At 41.9% G+C, this 22,564-nt stretch overlaps 1 protein-coding gene and 1 long non-coding RNA gene across 9 annotated transcripts in view; one reads left to right on the forward strand and one right to left on the reverse strand.

Moving 5' to 3' along the window:
- nav2a (neuron navigator 2a) overlaps positions 1–22,564 on the reverse strand; it is a 982,776-nt gene that overhangs the window by 119,506 nt on the left and 840,706 nt on the right. For all 6 annotated transcript variants that reach the window (XM_073049760.1, XM_073049759.1, XM_073049758.1 and 3 more), the window contains one exon: positions 340–478. In XM_073049760.1, coding sequence (XP_072905861.1) covers positions 340–478 — 139 coding nt within the window. The remainder of the gene's footprint in view (positions 1–339; positions 479–22,564) is intronic.
- Positions 14,242–22,564, forward strand: part of LOC140729690 (uncharacterized) — a 259,922-nt gene continuing 251,599 nt past the window's right edge. For all 3 annotated transcript variants that reach the window (XR_012099399.1, XR_012099398.1, XR_012099400.1), the window contains exon 1: positions 14,242–14,731. This is a non-coding gene — a long non-coding RNA (uncharacterized lncRNA). The remainder of the gene's footprint in view (positions 14,732–22,564) is intronic.

Genomic DNA, 22,564 nt, shown 5'->3' on the forward strand with positions numbered 1-22,564 from the left:
ACTCAACTGGTCATGGAGAGAACTCCTTACAGAGAGCAGTAGAATTGAACCTGTTTTGCTGGTGCTGTAATAGCATTATGCTAGCTGCTGTGCTAAGATGTGGCAAATGGAAGGATCTTTCAAGTAATTTGAGGCAATAAATTCTGTCATGCGTAAAGAAAAACAAATCAACGACTTATGAAAGTGCACATCAGAAGAGGCCAGAACGTAGTCAACAAAATTGAGGTTTTGTGGAGTGGTGTCCTACTTCTCTTTACCTCTGGAAAGGAGAGCAGACGTAAACGCTGGGGTTTGCAGCAATGAACCTGGATGGTTTGCTATGACTGAATGACATTTTACCTGGCTATTGGGGTTTTTCCGGGACGTGGCCGGGGTGTTGGCATACGAACTGATGGAGGAACTTGTGTTGATATCGTCAGTGCTGAGGTTGTCTATTGTGTCGCTGATTCCACTGCTGACAGAGCTGCTGTCATCCCAGCTGAAAGGGAAAACCAAACACAGAATAAGCAAAGAATAAAAGAACAGTGATTTCAGTAACCAGGCCAAACCGAATATTTCTAAGCCCATGTCTTCCGTCTCCTTCTTTCAAGTTTGCATTCAACTGCAGGTATCCCAGAAATGAAAAGCTGTTGTGGACTAGCAGCAAATGAGACTGCAAAGAAGTCCTGCGAATCAGTTTCATAAATTATTTTGTCCTGAACTCCATTCCCAATCACCTGCAATAAATGTGGGATGCAGCACTGGCAGTGTATTGTGCTCTGTCTCTCAAATTTTAGAGTAACACAGACAAGATACTGGGAGGTCAGGCGGCATCTATGGGGAGGAATAAACAGTCAAGTTTTGGACTGAGACTCTTCATCAGGACTGGAAAGGAGGGGGTAAGAAGACAGAATAAGATCAGGGGATGTAGGGCGGTGGGGGATGGGGGTGGGAATACAACCCTGGCAGGTGATAGGTAGAAAAGGTAAAGAGCTGGAGAAGAAGGTATCTGAGAATAGGAGAAAGAAAAGGAGGAGGGGCACCAGAGGGAGGCTGATGAGCAGGTGAGGAGAAGAGGTAAGAGGGGAGCCAGAATGGGGAACGGAAAAAGAGAGAAGAGGGAGAAGGTTGAAATTACCGGTAGTTAGAGAAGTTGATGTTCATGCCATCAGGTTGGAGGCCATCTAAATGGAATATGAGGTGTTACTCCTCCAACCTGAGAGTGGCTTCATCGTGGCAGTAGGGGAGACCATGGATGGGCATGTTAGAATGGAAATGGATTGGCTTCTAGGAAATCCTGCATGTCGCAGATGAACACTATCTCACTATCCTACATTAAAACCTGACTACTATTATTTAAAACATAGAAAAGCATTTGTTAAAAATCTCTCTCAATTTATAATGTACATGTTGATTCCTGTAGATGTTTCACTCTGAAGGATCTAACCTGTGACAAAAAGAAAACTGTTCCATGCATTAACTGAACATTCTGTGAAGGCACCAGACAGTACTTTAATGATAACATACAAGCAAACCATTGTTTTCAAATACATTGATTCCTCACTTAGTACTCTCAACAAATTCACAGGAGCAAGAGCCCTATGGGAATTAATACACAAAGAATGGCCAAAATTTTATAATGGAGGTGAGTTACAATGGTACTCCTGTACCACAAACCAGGTTGAGGACTCAGGCTTTTGATGGACTTCCTGCAGCAACGACACGGTTAAAGTAATTTTATTAGTGCACAGCTCTGTGTGGAGGGGATTCAGGGTTCTGAGGAAACAGGCATAAAGTGGACTTCATTCTGTGATCAGATCAGTTCCGAGCTCACTGAAAGGAGAAGCTCGTTAAAGGAGGCATAGCGAATTCTTCCCTTGTCTTAAGGTTCTCAGAGTGCTTCCTGAGGTAGGGGTTGTGTGGCCGCTTCTCCTAATTATGTAGGCATTGGAATATTGTGAACAGTTTTGGGTCCCTTATCTAAGAAAGACTATACAGTCAGCCCTCCTTATCCGCTTGGGACTGGTTCTGGGACCCCTCGTGGATACCAAAATTCGCAGATGCTCAAGTCCCTTATTCAACCTGTCTCAATGAGGTGGACCTTAGGACCCAGTGGAACCCCAGACCTTATTTAACCTGTCTCAGAGCGGTGGACATTAGGAACCGGCAGCAGGGATCTGAATCCACAGTGTTTCTGTTCACGAAAATAATCACAATTGAAAATAAAGTGGAAAATAATAAAGCGATCAGAAAGAGGTGAAACACCATTGAAAAAGTGTTAGGCTACATCAGTCAAAGATTGGAACAATTTTAAAGGAGAAAGTGAGAAAGGATCTGCCCCAATGAAAGCTACAATTATTACTAAGCAATGCAGTGGTTTAATTATTGAGTTTTGGGTTTTTGATCCTCCACATCAACCTGGCACGGTGGAGAGCACACTCGGGAGGGGTCTGACCCGAGTCCCGAGAACTTCTGTTTCCGAGCCCGGCACTGAAGCATACGTTCTTAAGTGTTTTATATGCATAGAAAGGTAAAATATATACTATATACTAAGACAAATGTTTGACTAACCGACGCTAAATAACACTGGATGTACCTGTTCCAACTTACTTAGTAAGAGAACTTCCGATTTTTTTCGATCACGATCCACGACAACCCACACACATCCTCCTATATACTTTAAATCATCTCTAGGTTACTTTTAATACCTAATACAATGTAAATGCTATGCAGAATGGTTGTTATACTGCATTGTTTAGGGAATAATGACAAGAAAAAAAAGTCTGTACATGCTCGAACAACAAGTGCTGGAAGAACACTTCCAGGTTTTCGCAATTCGTGGTTGGTTGAATTCCCTCATGCGGAATTCGCGGATAAGGAGGGCCGACTGTACGGGTATTGGAGAAAATCCAGAGGAGATTCACGAGACCGATCCCCGTATTGAAAGGGTTAACGTGTGAGGAGCATTTGATCCCAGATAAAGTAGACGTGGAGAGCATGTCTCCAAACGTGCGGGAGTCTACAACCAGAAGGCACTACGTCAGAAAGGAAGGACATGCATTTAGAACAGAGATGAGAAGTAATTTCTTTAGCCAGAGGGTGGTGAATCTGTGGAATTTATTGCCACGGATGGGCATCAAGGACAAATCATTGGGTATACTTAAAGTGGAGGATGATAGATTTTTGATTAATAAGGGCATCAAAGTTTATAGGGAGGAGGCAAGAGAATGGCATTGAGAGAGAAAATAAATCAGCCAGGATTGAATAATGGAGCAGACTAGATGGGCTAAATAGCCTAATTCTGCTGCTATGCTTTACAATCTTATAGCTGGAGAGTCAATAATGTTGTGGTCATGGTCTCAGGATGTGTGGTGGGTTACTTCGGGCAGAGCTGGGGTGGAGATTGGTAGGTGTGTTCAAGAAGGTTTCTTGACACAATATATAGATAAGCCTACAAGGGGAGAGGAGAGACTTGATCTGGTACTGGGAACTTAACCTGGTCAGGTGTCAGATCTCTCAGTGGGAGAGCATTTTGGAGATAGTGATCACAATTCTATCTCCTTTACCATAGCATTGGAGAGGGATAGGAAGAGACAAGTTAGGAAAGCGTTTAATTGGAATAAGGGGAAATATGAGGCTATCAGGCAGGAATTTGGAAGCATAAATTGGGAACAGATGTTCTCAGGGATATGTATGGAAGAAATGTGGCAAATGTTCAGGGGATATTTAAATGGAGTTCTGCATAGGTACGTTCCAATGAGACAGCGAAAGAATGGTAGGGTACAGGAACTGTGGTGTACAAAGGCTGCTGTAAATCTAGTCAAGAAGAAAAGAAGAGCTTACGAAAGGTTCAAAAAGCTAGGTAATGATAGCGGGCTAGAAGATTATAAGGTTAGCAATAAGCAGCTCAAGAAAGAAATTAGGAGAGCCAGATGGGGCCATGAGAAGGTCTTGGCTGACAGGATTAAGGAAAACCCCAAGGAATTCTACAAATATGTGAAGAGCAAGAGGATAAGACTCTAAGAATAGGACCAATAAAGTGCAACAGTGGAAAAGTGTGTATGGAACCGAAGGAGATAGCAGAGGTACTTAATGAGTACTTTGCTTCAGTATTCACTACGGAAAAGGATCTTGGTGATTGTAGGGATGACTTACAGCGGACTGAAAAGCTTGCACATGTAGACATTAAGAAAGAGGATGTGCTGGAGCTTTTGGAAAGCATCAAGTTGGATACGTCACCGGGACAGGACGAGATGTACCCCAGGCTACTGTGGGAGGCGGGGGAGGAGATTGCTGAGTCTCTGGTGATGATCCTTGCATCATCAATGGGGACAGGAGAGGTTCCGAAGGATTGGAGGGTTGCAGATGTTGTTCCATTATTCAAGAAAAGGAGTAGAGATAGCCCAGGAAATTATAGACCAGTGACTCTTATTTCAGTGGTTGTTAAGTTGATGGAGAAGATCCTGAGAGACACGATTTATGAACATTTTGGGAGGCATAATGTGATTAGGAATAGTCAGCATGGCTTTGTGAAAGGCAGGTAATGCCTTACAAGCCTGACTGAATTTTTTGAGAATGTGACTAAACACATTGATGAAGGAAGAGTAGTAGATGTAGTGTATATGGATTTCAAAAGGCATTTGACAAGGTACCCATGCGAGGCTTATTGAGAAAGTAAGGAGACATGGGATCTAAGGGGAAATTGCTTTGTGGATCCAGAACTGGCTTGCCCACAGAAAGCAAAGTGTGGTTGTAGACAGGTCATATTCTGCATGGAGGTCGGTCACCAGTGGTGTGTCTCAGGGATCTATTCTGGGACCCCAACTCTTCATGATTTTTATAAATGACCTGGATGAAGAAGTGGAGGGATGAGTTAGTAAATTTTCTGATGACACAAAAGTTGGAAGTGTGGAGGGCTGTCAGAGGTTACAGCAGGACATTGACAAGATGCAAAACTGGGCTGAGAATTGGCAGATGGAGTTTAACCCAGATAAGTGTGAGGTGCTTCATTTTGGTAGGTCAAATATATAGACTCTTGGCAGTGTGGAGGATCAGAGGGACCTTGGGGTCCGAGTCCATTGGACACTCAAGGCTGCTGTGCAGGTTGACTCTGTGGTTAAGAAAGCATATGGTGCATTGGCCTTAATTAATCATGGGATTGAGTTTAGGAGCCAAGAGGTAATGTTTCAGCTTTAGAGGACCCTGGTCAGACCCGACTTGGAGTACTGTACTCAGTTCTGGTCGCCTCACAATAGGAAGGATGTGGAAACCATAGAAAGGGTGCAGAGGAGAATTACAAGGATGTTGCCTGGATTGGGGAGCAGTCCTTATGAGAATAGGTTGAGTGAACTCAGCCCTCTTTCCTTGGAGCGATGGAGCGTGAGAGGTGACCTGGTAGAGGTGTATAAGATGATGAGAGGCATTAATCATGTGGATATTCAGAGGATTTTTCCCAGGGTGGAAATGGCTAGCACGAGAGGGCACAGTTTTAAGGTGCTTGGAAGTAGGTACAGAGGAGATATTGGGGTAAGTTTTTTTACGGGCTGCCGGTGATGGTGGTGGAGGCGGATATGATAGGGTCTTTTAAGAGATTCCTGGATAGGTAAATGGAACTCAGAAAAATAGAGGGCTATGGGTAACCCTAGGTAATTTCTACGATAAGGACATGTTCGGCACAGCTTTATGGGCTGAAAGGCCTGTATTGTGCTGTAGGTTTTCTATGTTTCTAAAGACGGATAGATTAGAAAGTTATTTCCAGTAAAATTCAACATTAAACCTGACAGTTCTAAGATCCCATCATTTTTACTAATATCCATTGGGAAAGGACATCAGCTGACCACTGTGTGATTCTTGATCCACAGCTTTCTGAACTGCCCAACAAATAAATAATGCTGTCTCCCTCAGTCACACCCTTTCCAGTGAATTAATAAATTCTTCAAACAGTGGGCCGTGAAGTTTGGAATTCTCTTCCAAAGAGCTTAAGCAATGGAAATGCTTGAACAATGACTAAAGACAGAACTCAACAATTCTTTTTCTTGGAAATTAGGAAACTAAGGGAAATAGAGACGTAAGAATGTAAGACGTAGGAGCAAAATTTGGCCATTCAGCTCCTTGGATCTGCTCCGTCAGTTGATCATGACTGATTTATTTTCCCTCTCAAGCCCGTTCTCCTGCACTTCTCTCCGTAATCTTTGATGCCAACACAGATGCCTTGTGCAGGAAGGCACAGAGTCGACTGTACTTCCTAAGAAGGTTGGCGTCATTCAATGTCTGTAGTGAGATGCTGAAGATGTTCTATAGGTCAGTTGTGGAGAGCACCCTCTTCTTTGTGGTGGCGTGTTGGGGAGGAAGCATTAAGAAGAGGGACGCCTCACGTCTTAATAAGCTGGTAAGGAAGGCGGGCTCTGTCGTGGGCAAAGTACTGGAGAGTTTAACATCGGTAGCTGAGCGAAGAAGGGCGCTGAGTAGGCTACGGTCAATTATGGATAACTCTGAACATCCTCTACATAGCACCATCCAGAGACAGAGAAGCAGTTTCAGCGACAGGTTACTATCGATGCAATGCTCCTCAGACAGGATGAAGAGGTCAATACTCCCCAATGCCATTAGGCTTTACAATTCTACCGCCAGGACTTAAGAACTTTTTAAAAGCTATTATTAATGCTTTTTGAGATAGTGATTTAGAAGTATTGTATGTAAGTAGTTTTGCTACAGCAAGTGTATGGGACATTGGAAAAAAAGTTGAATTTCCCCATGGGGATGAATAAAGTATCTATCTATCTATCTAATCATAAATTTATCAACCCCCGTTTTAGAAATTAGCTTTATTTGTCACATGTACATCGAAACATTGAAACGTACAGTGAAATGTAATGTGTTGGCATCAACGACCATCAGAATTGCGCTGGAGAAGCCTGTAAATGTCGCCACATTTGCAGCATGCCCATGACTCACAAACACTAACTGTAGGTCTCTGCACCATCTGAGGAAACCATAGCACCTACAGGAAACCCAAGTGTTCACAGCGAAAATATACAAACAGCGGCAGAGATCGAACCCCAATCGGTGATCACCGAGGCTGTAAAGCGACTGCGCTATCCGCAATACTACCACGGGACCCACAACATACCCAGTGACGTGGCTTCCTCAGCCATTGGTGGCAATGAATGCCACAAATTCACCACCCTCTGGCTAAGGAAATTCCTCCTCATCTCGGTCGGCCAGGGGTTGAAATCAGATTCCTTTATTGAATCAGATCAGCCATGGACTTCTTTTTTCAGTTCTGATCCTGCTTAGGGTGTGGTTGTTGCCCACAATGGCAGCATTTAATGTCTGTGCCCCCAGTCCTCCTGTGTTAACAATTTACAGTCAAGCACTTGATATGTATCAAGTCGCATGCACCAGATGAGGAGAGATGACAGATCTCCTTTTCTGATTTACCTCAGAGAATCAGGGGGCTCTTACAACAAAGTGGTAACTTCATGATCACCATTTCTGAAACTAGCATGAATTCCAGATATATATAACTGCTTGAATTTATATTCCACAGCTGCCATGGAAATTGAACTCATGTTTTGAAATCAATCGTCTAGAATCCTGTCTGCTGGTCCAATCGTTTTACTAGTATCCTGCTGCACCTCAAACCCGATAGAATCACAGAACTAGAAAGAACTGCAGATTAATTCCTGCTTATACAGTATTTTTTTTTGTATTTTCCTGGACAGAACTCATCACCCAAGAAAGGGCTGGGAGACAGAAAGAAGGGTTCAGAAATGTCATCTCCGAATCAGAATCAGGTTTAACATGACTGACAAATGTCATGAAATTTGTTGTTTTGCAGCAGCAATACAGTGTAATACATTAAAAATACTATAAATTACAATAAGAAATTATTTTATATATACATATATATAGTATAAATTAAACAAGTAATGCAAAAGGAAAGCAAAAATAGTGAGGTATTGTTCATGGGTTGGTTCCCTGTCCACTCAGAAATCTGATGATCTTAGTTAATTGTTACAATATGGCAAATAATATGATGCTTCTGGGACACCAAAAAGAATTGGCTAATACCCTTTCACATTGAAGAACACATTAATTTAATTCCTACTGAAGGCTCCAATTAACATTGATAACTGCATAGAATTCCCAGTCAATTTACCCAGCCAATTCAACCTTAATCTTTAATTGCAATTACAGTTGACACCAGCTAACTGGAACACTCAGTGGCCACTTTATTAGGTACACCAGCTGGTTAGTGCAAGTATCTGTTCAGCCAATCGTGAGGCAGCAACTCAATGCATAAGAGCATGCAGACACAATCAAGAGGTTCAGTTGTTCCGACTAAGCGTTAGAACGGGGAAGAAATGTGATCCAACTGACTTTGACCGTGGAATGATTGCTGGTACCAGACGAAGCGGTTTGAGTGTCTAAGAATCTGCTGATCTCCTGGGATTTTCACGCACAGATTTCTCTAGAGTTTACAGAGAATGGTGTGAAAAACAACAAAAAAAAACACCCAGTGAGTGATAGTTCTGTGGACAAAAATACCTTGATAATGAAAGAGGTCATAGGAGAATCGCCAGATTGGTTCAAGCTGACAGGAAGGTGACAATAGCACAAACAGGTACTCGTTACAACAGTGGTGTGTAAAAGAGCATCTCTGAACACACATATCGAAGCTTGAAGTGGATGGGCTACAGAGGCAGAAGACCACACCGGGTTCCACTCCTGCACCTAATCAAGTGGCCACTGGGTGTATGTTTCAAATGCAATGCGAGGATATGGATGTCTCCTATAAAATCTCTGCAAAAGTCCGTCATGTTTCCAAAGGACAAAAGACCTTCAAGGTAAATGGTATAGTAAAGACATCCACTGCTTCCCAGTGGGTACGTCTCCAGCGGATGATTTTTTAAACAGGAAATCTTCAGTTATAGTAAGGATTCAAATCAGCGTCAGCTGCAACGAATTTTGTGCTGTGTTTTGCACCTGCAGTTAACGGTGCAAACTAAGGCCCCAAGTGTTTCGTAAGGTCATATGGGAGCACAGTTGGAATAACAATCCACCCTCCTTTAGTATCTGGAAAGATCATTCCACAAAATTGGAATTTCAGACCATATTTAAAATGAATGTGCACTTCATCCCAAATTAATTTTACAAGTAAAACTATTATATTAACATTCAGAAAATGCTAGAGGAACCCAGCAAGTAAGGCCGTATCTATGGACTAGAAAGGAAGGGGATTGAGATTCTGCAGGATCCTTTGTGTTTATATTAACATTATATTAATTAGTTCCCTCACTTGCAGATATTCTATGGTTCACATTCCATCCTGAAAAGAACTTGATTTTCTTGCAGATGTGGCTGTGCTTTGGAAGTAAACTTTACACACAATACAATAACCAAAGTTTCCAAGAATGACGTGTTACTCGTTACAGTGCTAACATGACTAAAATCTCTTGGTATTTGAATTCAAGTGGTGCGATCTCTACATGCAATTCTCCACTGATGGTTTGTTTTACATTTTAGATGAGGGAGACCTGCAAGAGGACTGCAACCTTGTCGTAGTTTGGAGGCTTGCAACCTCAATGACCTGGAAAGCTATGTGGACGGAGTCAGGGCTTTATGCCTTGGTAGGGCTATCCATACCAAACATGTCAAAGGGTAGAGGAAGAGAGGTCCACTAGTCCTCCAGGTTTGGGAGTTTAACTCGAGGCTAACGACCCTGACTGGTAAAACAACATTTTTACAGAAACAGCATGAAGAATCCTTCTACATCTGAGTGCGACAGTATTTGAGAGTCTCGACCTGGATCTTGCATGACTGACAATACTGAAAACCGAGAGGAAGCTACTGACATGATGAAGAAAGCCCCGAATGCCACCAAAGATGGAGGACATTCTTTGCTGTCCTAAATGCCAGCGACAAAATGGCCAGTAAGAAGATGGAATAGAATAAGATGCATTTTTTCTGAAATTCATAGAAGGTAAAACAGCACTTGGAGTGGCCATTGGACCCATGGTGTTGTGACCAATAATTAGACTAATCCATGTAGCATCCTTCACGTAGCAAATGTCTTCTCCACCCTCTCCAAAGCCTCCAGATCTTTACTACAGCAGGATGACCAGAATCGAATGCAGTGTTCCAGATGCAGCCCAAGTAGAGTCTAACAAAGCAGCAATATAACTTCCTGACCCTTAAACTCAATGCCTCGACAAATAAATATGAGCATGCCACACCCCTTCTTTACCCCCTTATTGGCTTGTGTGGCCATTTTCAGGGAGGTACGAACATGGCAATAGAGGAAAATTCAGTTCTGATTATATGAATGGAACCAACTTTATCAAGCTGAGTACAGCATGCTTGCAATCATAGGTTGGAACTCCAATTTGCTGTAGGTCCAGAAAAGCATTGAAATTTAGTCTACAACATAAAGGAATCTCAGCACACTGTCTTCTCCACTGGAGTTGAGTTGTGGCATTCTTGTGGTTGGCCAGGATGCTGTGGGTTCAGTCCAGAAGGCACACACTTGAGCACACAGTCAGTGCTGAATGTGTAACAGACGCACCATTGAAGGTAGTGCTATTAAATTCAGAATGCCTCTGCACCCCTGAGTATACTTAAGTGCTCCTAACATATTATTCTAAACATAGAGGAGTTCTTCTGTAATCCTGGCCAATAATTATCCATCAACAAACACAAAAAAATCTTTTCCCATTTCACTATATTTGTCAGATCTTACTAGATACACATGACAGTTGTTTTCTTACTTAATCGACTGGAAAACAATTTGGCAGACACTGGGGTGGTGAAAGGTACTTTTGAATTATTTATAAACAGGAGCACAGCAATGCCTCCAATATGGATACATCAGTCACTGGAGGCAAAGTGAAAGGTTGGACATATTCAACAAGGGTACAAGGTAAAACTCCATTTCACTCCAGGTGGGCAGAGCCTTTGGCCTTTGCACTGTTGACTCAGCTGAACCTTTGACGAAGGCAGTGGCCAGAAAGTTTAATGGGTGTGTTGCGTTTTTTGTGGACATATTTTTTCTGCTGGCATTGTAGATTTAAGATTGTAATCACTGTGCATTATTTCTGACTGGCTTTTCATGCCAAATTGAATAACCCATTTCAGCCACACGGGCACGTGCTGTTTGGATACGTTTCATCAACTGCAGGTGATGGATTCTCCAGACTTGAAAGGTATTTTCCAGGAAGTTACACTGACATGGCAATTTTAATGCAGGAAATTGCTCATGGTGCTTGACAGGTGTGTTATTGAAGTTCAACACCTGACATGCAGTACAAGAACACAAATGGAAATTAAACTAAACTTTGGAAATCAAAACAGAAAATGCTGGAAACACTCAACAGGTTAGGCAGCAGCTCTGGAAAAAGAGTTATGTTTCAGGTCCAGGGCATATGAAAGCAGCACGTTAGTCCATACAGCAGAGAAAGTAGGCAGGGTGATGAGAATAAAGAGAAAAACAATGGGACCGTTAAAATAGGATTAGCAACACATTGCACAGACAGAGAATTTTAATGTCTGTGGTAATATTATATAGTCTAAGTATACAAAAAACACAAAAATGAGGAAAAGAATGCAAGCAAAAATGGCCTCTTTAAAATGTCAATTTATCCTTTGTTTTCCCCATCCCACTTGCTCCAATACCCCTTTTCTCTTCCACACTACCCTCTCAATCTAGCCAGTACCCCAACATTTCTCCTTCATTCCCCTCCTCATCTCTTTCCCTTCATTCCATGGTCCACTATCTTCTCCTATAAGACTACATCTTCTTCAGCTCTTTGTCACCTTCTCCTGTCACCTCTCAGCTTCTTGCATCATTCCCACTCCCCCACCCCCACCTGCCTATCTTCTCCCTCTCATTTGCATTCACCCAACAGCTCTTGCTCCACCCACTACCACCCCCAACCTTTTTAATGATGCTATACCCCTTCTCTTTTTCCAACCCTGAAGGCCCAAAACCTCAACGGTTCATTTCTCTCCACAGATGCTGCCCGGTCCACTGAGTCACTCCATCTTGTGTGTTGCTCTTTTTTGCTTTCTGTTTGTAAGACAGCTAGTCATTTTTGTCTGTGAGCATTTTTCCACTCCATTTTCTTTACTGTCAGTTATATAGCATTACACAGACCATTCAATATCAGCAATATATTATACAAACAAATTTGTGATATTAACTACTCCATTGATTCACCTTGTCTCATTCTCCTCCACACCTCCTCTGCTACCAAGACTAGCTTATTTCTCTCTTTCTCAATTCTAATGAAGGGTTGCAGGTCTGAAACATTACAGTTTCTCTTTCTGCAGATGCTGCCTGACCCGACCAATTGAGTTTGTCCCGCGCTTTCTGTTCTCAGATACAAAAGTAATTGGGACCAGAAGTTTGGATGAAGGAAGTACAAAGATGGTCCTCTGGAAGATCACAGTAGTAATCTATACATGGAGCCGGAAGAAATGGGGGAGATCTTAAATGGATTATTTGCATTTATAATAATTCAGGAGACAGACAACGAATCTGTAGAAGTGAGGCAAAGCAGCAGCGAGGTCATAAACCCTATACAGATTACAGAGGAGGAGGTGTTTGCGGTCTTGAGTCAAATTAAAGTCCTCATGGCCTCACAAGGTGTTCTCTCGAACCCTGACAGAGGTGAGCGCACAATTTGCAAGGGCCCTGGCAGAGATGCCATTGGATTGAAGAATAGCTAATGTTGTTCCGTTGTTTAAGGGAGGCTCTAGGAATAAGCCATGAAATTATAGGCTGGTAAGCCTGACATCAGTAGTGGTAAAGTTATTGGAAGTTATTCTATGGGACTGGATATAGTAAGTATTAGGGTAGACGGGGACTGATTAGGGATGGTCAACAGGGCTTTGTATATGTTAGATCATGTCTAACAAATCTTAAGAAGTTTTTTGAGGGAGTTACAAGGAAAGTTGAAAAAGGCAAGGCAGTGGATGTTGTCTACATGGACTTTAGCAAGGCCTATGAGAAAGTTCCGCAAAGGAGGTTGGTTCAATTGCTTGACATTGAAAGTGAGGTAGTGAACTGGATTAGACAACGGCTTCACGGGATAAGATGATGAGGAATGTAGAAAAATAGGAAAGCAAGCAAGCAATTCATTGTGTTAAATGATTGTGCTGGGTCCATTGCTGTTTGTTGTCAATATCAACAATATTGATGATAATGTGGTAAACTGGATCAGCAAGTTTGCAGATGACAGCAAGATGGAGGTGTAATGGACACCCAGGAAGACTATCAAAGCTTGCAGCAGGATCTGGACTAGCTGGAAAAATGGACTGAAAAATGAGAGATGGAATTTAATGCAGACAAGTATAAAGTGTTGCACTTTGGGAGAAGCAACCAGGGTAGGTCTAACACGGTGAGTAGAAGGGCTCTGAGGAGTGTGGGAGCACAGACTGATCTGGGAATACAGATCAATAATTCCAAAAAAAAGTGATATTACAAGTAGGCAGGGTCATAAAGAAAGGTTTTGGCACACTGGCCTTCATAAATCAATGTACTGAGTATAGGAGTTGGGATGTTACATTAAAACTATATAAGACATCGATGATGCCTGGTTTGGAGTATTTTGTGCATTTTGGTCACCTAAATACAGAAAAGATGTAAATAAGATTGAAAAGATGCAAAGAAATTTTACGAGAATGTTGCTGGGACTTGAGGACCTGAGTTACAGGGAAATGTTGAATAGGTCAGGACTTTATTCCCAAGAACATTTAAGACTAAGGGGAAATTTGATAGAGATTTTTGAAATTATGAGAGATATAGATAGGGTAAATGTGTGCAGGATTTTTCCACTGAGGTTGGGTGGGACTACAACTAGAGGTCATAGGTTAAGGGTGAAAGGTGAAATGCTTAGGTGGGAACTTCTTCATGCAGAGGGTAGTGAGAGTGTGAAATGAGCTGCCAGTGCAAGTGGTGCATGTGGATTGGATTTCAACACTTAAGAGAGATTTGGAGAGGTACATGAATGGGAGGGATAGGCAGAGAGCTATGGTGCAGGTGCAGCTCAATGGAACTAGACAGATTAATGGTTTGGCACAGACTAGATGGGCAGAAGGGCCTGTTCTATGACACTATTATTAACAAGGTGCTGTCACTCACAGAACTGCCACTCACTGGATGTGTTTTCGCACCATCCTCTGAAAACTAGACTGCTGTACATGAAAATCCTAGGAGATCAACAGTTTCTGAGATACTCAATCCACCCCATCTGGCACAAGTACCGTAGATTCCGGATTTTAAGCCGCTACTTTTTTCCCACATTTTGAACAGCTTTGAACTTTGCGGCCAATAATCCGAAGCGGCTAATGCATGGTTTTTTTTCGTGCCGCCTCGTAAACATTTTGCCTCGTAATTGTACGATAAATCAAGCGCACTTTCACAATTAAATTATTGTAAATCAGTCATTTGTACTCACCCTCATCAACATGGAAAACACTCGAAGCATTGTGCTGACTATTTAGTTTAAACTATATTTGTTTTCTGTACTACATCGCGGGATGCTATGACGTCACACCCGGTTTCGCGGTGTCTTGTGGGAAAATGCCGGTTTGCGATGAAACGGAAAGGAGGGGGGAGCGCATTACGCGAGCGGCTTTGGATCCGAGCGAACGCTGCTTTTAAATGCCGTTTGCGATGAAACGGAAAGGAGGGGGGAGCGCATTACGCGAGCGGCTTTGGATCTGAGCGAACTCTGCTTTTAAGTTAAAGGTATCAATAACTTTTCCTGGTAGGCTGCAATATATATATTTTTTTACCAGTCGTTAGGAGATATTGGAATGTTGTTCAGTAAAGAAGTATACGCAACGTATATTTAAAAGTAGCCGCGTACGGGCACGGTTCGAAAAAAAGCATTTGCAATATGTATTTGTTTTTGTTACCATATGGATTTAATTAAAAGTTAAAAAAATCCTCACGTGTAATATCTTTCTGTGTAAATATCTCATATTACAACGTGGGACACCTGCGGCCGAAAATCCGGTGCGGCCTAAAATCCGGTGCGGCCTTTACAATTAAAAAAATGATTTTATTTCTAAAATTAGAGCCAGCGGCTTAAAATCCGGTGCGCTCTGTAGTCCGGAATCTACGGTAATCATTCTGTGGTCAAAGTCATTTAGATCACATTTCTTCCCCATTCTGATGTTTGGTCTGAACAATAACTGAACCTCTCAACCATGTATGCATGCATTTATCAATTGAGTTGCTGCCGCATGATAGGCTGATTAGATATTTGCATCAACAAGAAGGTGTACATAATAAAGTGGCCACTGAGTGTATGTGCACTATGACTTTGACTTAGAAAAGTGAGGCATAGCTGCGAACAGGCTAGAAAGGATGTAGTTCTCTTACGATTGTAGGGCTGAAGGTGAGAGGAATAGATAAAGACAACAAGGATGTGTTAGCAAGGCAACGTGTCTAATTGAATGGAGGTGGACAGTTTTTCACTTTCTGGAATCTTAAAGGTCATAATCACATTTGAACACTTTACCAACTCATTTACAGTCTTCCTAAATGTATAACCACAGGCAACAGACCGCAGACTATTGAACTTCGAAGCACAGCAGGCAGAAATAGAACCATGCATCTGCACAAGTGTAAAATGCCAAAATAACTTTGAAGCACTCCACTGTTGCTGATATTATGCAATCTAATGGGATAAAACAAAGCCCAAAGACTGAATTAAATGCAATAAAGAAATAGCAGATTCATAAGTAGCACCAGAAAAGCTGTAAACACTCAGCAGGCGCTTACTGGCCCAAGAAGCATGTTAAGTGAAATCTTTAATGGGCCAGATTGTTCAACCTGAAGAACGCAAGTTACTGAACTCTTCCCCCACCCCCACCCCCACCCCCAACTTGCATTCTGCAGGTTGAATGATCTGGCCCATTAACTCGCTTCTTTGTTCTCCAGATTCTACCTGACCTGGAGTGCTTCCAGCATTTGCTGAACTGGAAATCATTCCCCATCTTAAAACAGTCCAATAAACAGGTTAAGACACATTTTGTGCATGGGTTAACTCAAGCAATATTGCACTGAGCTTAAGACCTAAGGCAACAGACTGGTCCTTGTTGGCAGACAAATAGAAGGAGAGCTAAAGAGTTAAAAATAAGTAATGGAGTGTGGAATGATTGACTGCGGACTGGTAAGGATGAGGTTGGAAATATGTCTGTGGAGATAGGAGTTGTTACCCTTTTTTTGCAAGCTTATCAAATAGACACATCAGCTGTAACAAACTGTGTAATGAATGTAACCTCCATTACATACTGGACTGAGTAAATAAAAAATGATTGAGCTAAGCAGAAGTATTTCAATGTTACAGTTTTCATTTCATATATACTTTATCATCAGAATTTTGTTTATGGCTTCATAAACATTAATAAATCAAATGACTAATGTATCCTGCTCAGCAATAATTAAAAAGCCCCTCTTGATATGATGTGCATAATTCAGATTTTTAAAAAAACATGTAAAAGCCACCCACTGCAAGTTTGCTTAGAAATAGTTACTCACACTTGACAAAGAGTTTCAGAGAGTTTTTTTTCACTCTTCCAAATGTTACTTGCAATGAATCATCCTGGCATGCTGGCTGCACTGTCCAAAAGCTAATTTTGTAGCACAGTAGCCTGAAAGTTCTTAACTGGCAATCTAAAACTATTCAGCAACACCAGCAAAAACTCATGCCCCAAAAACGAGAAGTCTGATGTAATGGAGACACAATGCCTTTGAAATACTATCAGATGACACTTCCTCCAAAAGTTTTGGGAGTTTTTTTAATTTATTGTGTGAAATATCTGCAAGTGAGAAATCCTTAAAAGGTGTAATAGGTGAAATAGTTTTGGAGTTAAAAATGTAAGCACTTGTACCATGTCCATTTTTGAAGAGTAAACAGTTCAATTTCCTTAGCAACACACACAAAGTGCTGGAAGAACTCAACAAGTCAGGCAGCATCTATGGAAAAGAGCAAACAGTTGACGTTTCAGGCCGAGACCCTTCTTTAGGACTGTGCTGAAGAAGGGTCTCAGCCCAAAATAGCAACTGTTTATTCTTTTCCATAGATGCTGCCTGACCTGCTGAGTTCTGCCAGCATGTTGTGTGTGCTGCCTTGAATTTACAGTATATAATGCGTTTCACAACAAGAAGTATTTCCAATTGTGTAGTCACTGTGGAAAAGTAGGAACCAGAGCACATAACTACAAATGGTATGGTACCATGATACAGTAGCACAAATCTATTACAGTACCAGTGACCTGGGTTCAATTCCACCACTGTCCGTAAAGAGTTTGAACATTCTCCCCATAACTACATTGGTTTCCTTAGGGTGCTCCAGTTTTCTCTCACATTCCAAAGACATATGGGTTAGTAGGTTTGTTGGTCCCATGGGCGCAATGGGCCAGAAGGGCTATTTACCATACTGTACCTCGAAATAAAATACAACAAGCACTCAGATACAGTAATGTGATGTTAATTTATCTGTAAATATAAAATGTGATATTCTCCTTGTATCCAAGTGTTCGGATTCTGACCCTATTGCAAGGCTCATGAGGTGTGTCCACTTTGTAACGTTGTCACATACAGTCTGTGGCATCACTTGTAAATAGTTTAAACGTTATGTCTAGCAAACAAACTATTAAAATGATACAGCATTATGCAAAATTCTCAGGAACATACACAGTGCCTAAAACCTTTGCACAGTTCTGCATTGTCTCACATTTGTTTCTCCAATCTCCCATTTCAGCAGTTAATCTGATTATAACAGGTTCATTGGTCCTCCAGTATTATGAATACAAGCTCATTTATAGCTCATGAAGTTGGTCAGGATTTGAGAAGAGTATTCCTTCAGGGATTGCCCTACTTTCAACTAATCCTCCCCTTCAACCATTATTCTGGTGAGAACTTCTCAATCAACTGCAGAATAATGTATCGAATCAAAGTTTCTGAATATTGATGCCACAGCACCTCACAATGTGGTCAATCAACTTACTGTTTCACAATACGAACAGCTAAATACTAGATATGGGAAATCTGACAGTAAACTGTGCTCAAAATTCTCAGCAGGTCAACACTGGGGAGAAAAACAGTACAGTTGGCCCTCCTTATCGGTGGGGGATTGGTTCTGAGACCCCCCCCCCCCCCCGCGGATACCAAAAAGACCCAGCGGAACCCCGGACTTTATTTAACATGCTTAGTGCGGTGGACATTAGGACCTGGCGGTGCAGCTCTGAATCCGCAATGTTTCTGTTAACAAAAATAATCACGATCACGATTGAAAATAAAGTGGAAGTAATAAAGCGATTGGAAAGAGGTGAAACGCCATCAGTCATTGGAAAAGTGTTAGGCTACAGTCGGTCAACAATCGGAACAATTTTAATGGAGCATCTGAAAGGCCCTGCCCCGATGAAAGCTACAATTATTACTAAACAACGCAGTGGTTTAATTATTGAAATACATTTGTTTCTTAAGTGTTTTATATGCATAGAAAGGTTAAATATGTACTATATACTAAGAAAAACGTTTGACTGACGCTAAATAATACCGGATGTACCTGTTCTGACTTCAAATCTGACTAAAAGACGGACTCAGGAACGGAACTCATTCATAACCCGGGGAACGCCTGTACTTCTAAGTCATTTCTAGATTACTTATAATACCTAATACAATGTAAGTGCTATGTAAATAGTTGTTATACTGTATTGTTCAGGGAATAATGACAAGAAAAAATAGTCTGTACGTGCTCAAATAACGAGTGCTGGAGAGAGAACTTCCAGGTTTTCCCGCTCCGCGGTTGGTTGAATCCACACGTGCGGAATCCAGGAGGGCCAACTGTATTTTCTTAAGGTTGATGATTTTTCATCATTAATTGGGAAAGAGAAGGCTGTAACTATGACAGAGGTCTTTAAACCCTTATGAAATGTTATATACATGAATATCTGTATGTAAATGTGGAGTGTAAGATTATTAAATTCAGAGATAACACAAAAATTGGTGGTGTTGATAATGAGAAGGATACACTTTGCTTCAAAGTCTTACTGAGATATTGATCAGGTGGCTGAAGCATGGCAGGTGGGACTTAAACATGAAAAACATGAGGACGACCAACAATGCTAAGATATACACATGGAATTGCAGAACCTGAGGGAGTACTGAGAATCAGGAGGTGATCCAAGGATCCTTGATGGCAGCAACAAAGGGAGTTAAAAGACCATCATGGATACTGACCCTTCTTCAGCCAAGACATAGGAGCAGAACTAGGCCATTTGGCACATCGAGTCTGCTCCACCGTTCCATCATGGCTGATTTATTATCTCTCACCATCCCATTCTCCTGCCTTCTTTCCAAAACCTTTGACGCCCTTACTAATCAAGAACCTATCAACCTCACCTTAAATATGCCCAATGACTCAGCCTCTACAGCCATCTGAGGCAATGAATTGTGCAGGTTCACCACCCTGAGGCTAGCTGGCCAGTGGCGTAGTGGCATCTGTACTGGAGTTCGAGACGAGTGGCCCCTCCTCACTCCTGGGATGTCCTTGTATTCTGAAGCTGTGCCCTCTGGTCCTAGACTCTCCATTATTGGAAACACGTCCAATACTCTTTGCAGGCCATTCAATATTTGATAGGTTTCAATTTGAGATATTTTAATGTCAAAATTATTTTTATTCATTATAGAATATATACAAAAGAAGAAAATGTGTTTAAAAACTTTTTACATTCATGGTTGTTACATTCAGAAATGTAAAATTTTAATGCAAAGAAAACAAACATTGCACTCAGGTGGCTTCCTGTGGTGATATCTCTTACACTGAGGGGCTTAAGAATGTGGAGGTTATGGTACAGCAAAAGAAAACATTAGTTAGGCCACAGATGAAGTACTTTGTGCAGTTTGGGTCACTACGTTATCGGAAGGATGGATTGAACTAGAAAGGGTGCAGAGGACGATGCCTGGGATGGAACCATTTCAACTATGAGGAGCGGCAGGATAGTCTGTAGAGTGAAGCTGGCTAAGGAGGAACCTGATTGAGATACGCAGAATTGTAAGAGAAGAGATGGGTTAGACCCTTTCCCGTGGCATTGCTGGCCAGAGGGGATACAATGGGTAGTAGACTTTGAGGGAATTTTGACTAACATTTTTTCACTAAGAGCAGGGCTTCCCAACCTGGAGCCCACGGACCCCTTGCTTAATGGTATTGGTCCATGGTGTCAAAAAGGTTGGGAACTCCTGAGATAGAGTGTGATTGAAATCTGGAAACCACTGCCTGGGGAGGTAGTACGGGCAAGTACAAGCATTTATGAATTTCAATGAGCATTTAAAAACCAAGGCTACAGACCCAATGATAGAAAATGGGATTAGTATAGACAAGTATTTGATGGCCAACATGGAAACAGTTGGCTGAAGGGCTAAATAGGCTTTAGGCTGTTATAAAGTAGATATTATATTATAATGCAATGTGTATGTATTAAATATTTAGTAGAAAACATTAGCAAATTCTCCAGCACTAGCATAACATGCCTGAGAGGTGAGGTGGGAGGAGGGTGGGTGATCTCAGTAATGAACAGGTGTTCGGGAAGGGCTTGGGGGTGGGGGGAGAAGACAAGGGCATGTCCCTTCTCCATATCATTCAAAATAAATTGCATAAGCAGGAGGTTATGGATGTGTGTGCACATATTTGCCCTACAGCATCAAGGACAAACACACCTGCACGTTAATTTCAATTTCGGCACACGCAACAGCAGTTGAGCATTTGGGATTGCCCGTCATCGAGACTGGGAGAAGTGAGCAAGGTTATCTTTGTGATCACAATTTGAATGCAAATTGACTAGAGGTGCACGCAGCTAGTTTAATGGAACAGTTTGAGGGACTCACAATGACCAATTCCTGGCAGGTTTGCATACAAATTGAGTTGCCTGCAGTCAAAATATTAGCAAGTCAATTTTTTAAACACAAGATGCTGTAAGTTTCAGTGAGACTACAATCATTACCCCGATATCCTTATGCAAAGTGTGAGAAGGATATGCATTTGCCCTGAAGAAATTTGGTGGAATTTGAAAACTTCTTCTTTAAACAAATTGCTTTAATGCAAAGCACAATGCAGTTTTGCATGAGTATTTCAACCACACACGCACGCAGACAGAGACACACACACACACATGCACACGCACACGCACACGCACACGCACGCACACACACACACACACACACACTTACAAGTTTTCTGTTATCCATAAGCACTCAACTTTCCTACCCAATCCACTTTACCAATGCAAATCTACGGTACTTGTGCTCCACTTCTCTGTAAGTGTATTCTATACCTTCACAATCAGTGAACCATGACAAAGTGATTCTTAAAGCCAAGAATAATATTTAAGGAGTCGAGTCACATCCCATCGAAAATAAAAAATCTCCAGACAAGACTGTCAGAAACGCAATGAAGCCCTGCATCAATGGCTAAAACAAAACGCCATGCAAATTGCCCAGCCACCTGCCCTACCAATCACTCTTGCTTCACACTGACCTGATTAACTATCTCAGAACCCACAGAGGTAGAGTGGAAACAAGTCATCCCGCTGAGGCAAAAGAAAGAAGGTAGTGTAGGTGGATGGCCTGTACCGTAGCGGTTAGCACAGAGCAATTACAGCACCTGCTGCAAGATCAGGATTGAATTCTTGCTGATGTCTGTAAGAAGTTTGTACATTCTCCCCGCGACTGCATGAATTTTGTCCGGATGCTCTAGTTTACTCCCACATTCCAAAGACGTACGCTTAGGTTAGTGAGTTGTGGGCTTGTTATGTTAGCACCAAACATGGCAATGCCTCTGGGCTGCACAGCACAATCCTCACTAACTGATTTGATGCAAACAACGCATTACACAGTATGCTTCAATCTGTATGTGGCAAATGAAACTAATCTTTAAAGAAAGAGAAATCTTTCCATTTATAACTCAATGGATTATGGTGCCTGCTCTTTGCTAAATGTTCACTGTATCCAGACTTGATAACTTCCAACATAATCTGAGCTGGACTCCCCTCATTTCCCCCCATAAAACTGGAGTCCCAAAACCTTTATTGTTCCTCCTCAGTCTGTGTCAGTGACCAATACTGATCCCTAGTTTTCCTTGATTTTTAGTTACACATGCTAACTCCCCTCTTTGTCACTGTGATCTCCGCCAGCTCCAGAATATCTTTCCCACAAGTGTCAACAAAAGAGCTGGTCATGGACTTCAGGACAGAGGGTGGTGCAGATGCAACGGTCTACATCAGTGGTTTTAAGGTTGAGAGGGGGTTAAGAGAGTCAAGTTCCTAAGAGGGGACATCACTAAAAGCATGTCCTCCTCCAACCATGTTGATATCACGGCCAAGAAGGCAAACCAACAGCTCTCCTTCCTAGAGAGGCTAAAGAAATTTGGCATGTCTCTGTTGACTCTTACCAATTTTTATCGATGTATCGTGGAAAGCACTCTATGTAGGTGCATAATGGCTAGGTAAGCTAACTGTTCTGCACATGACCACAAAAAAACTGCAGAGTTGTGGAAACAGTTCAGCACATCAC

This window comes from Hemitrygon akajei, chromosome 6, assembly GCF_048418815.1.
Source record: "Hemitrygon akajei chromosome 6, sHemAka1.3, whole genome shotgun sequence".
Lineage (NCBI taxonomy): Eukaryota > Metazoa > Chordata > Chondrichthyes > Myliobatiformes > Dasyatidae > Hemitrygon > Hemitrygon akajei.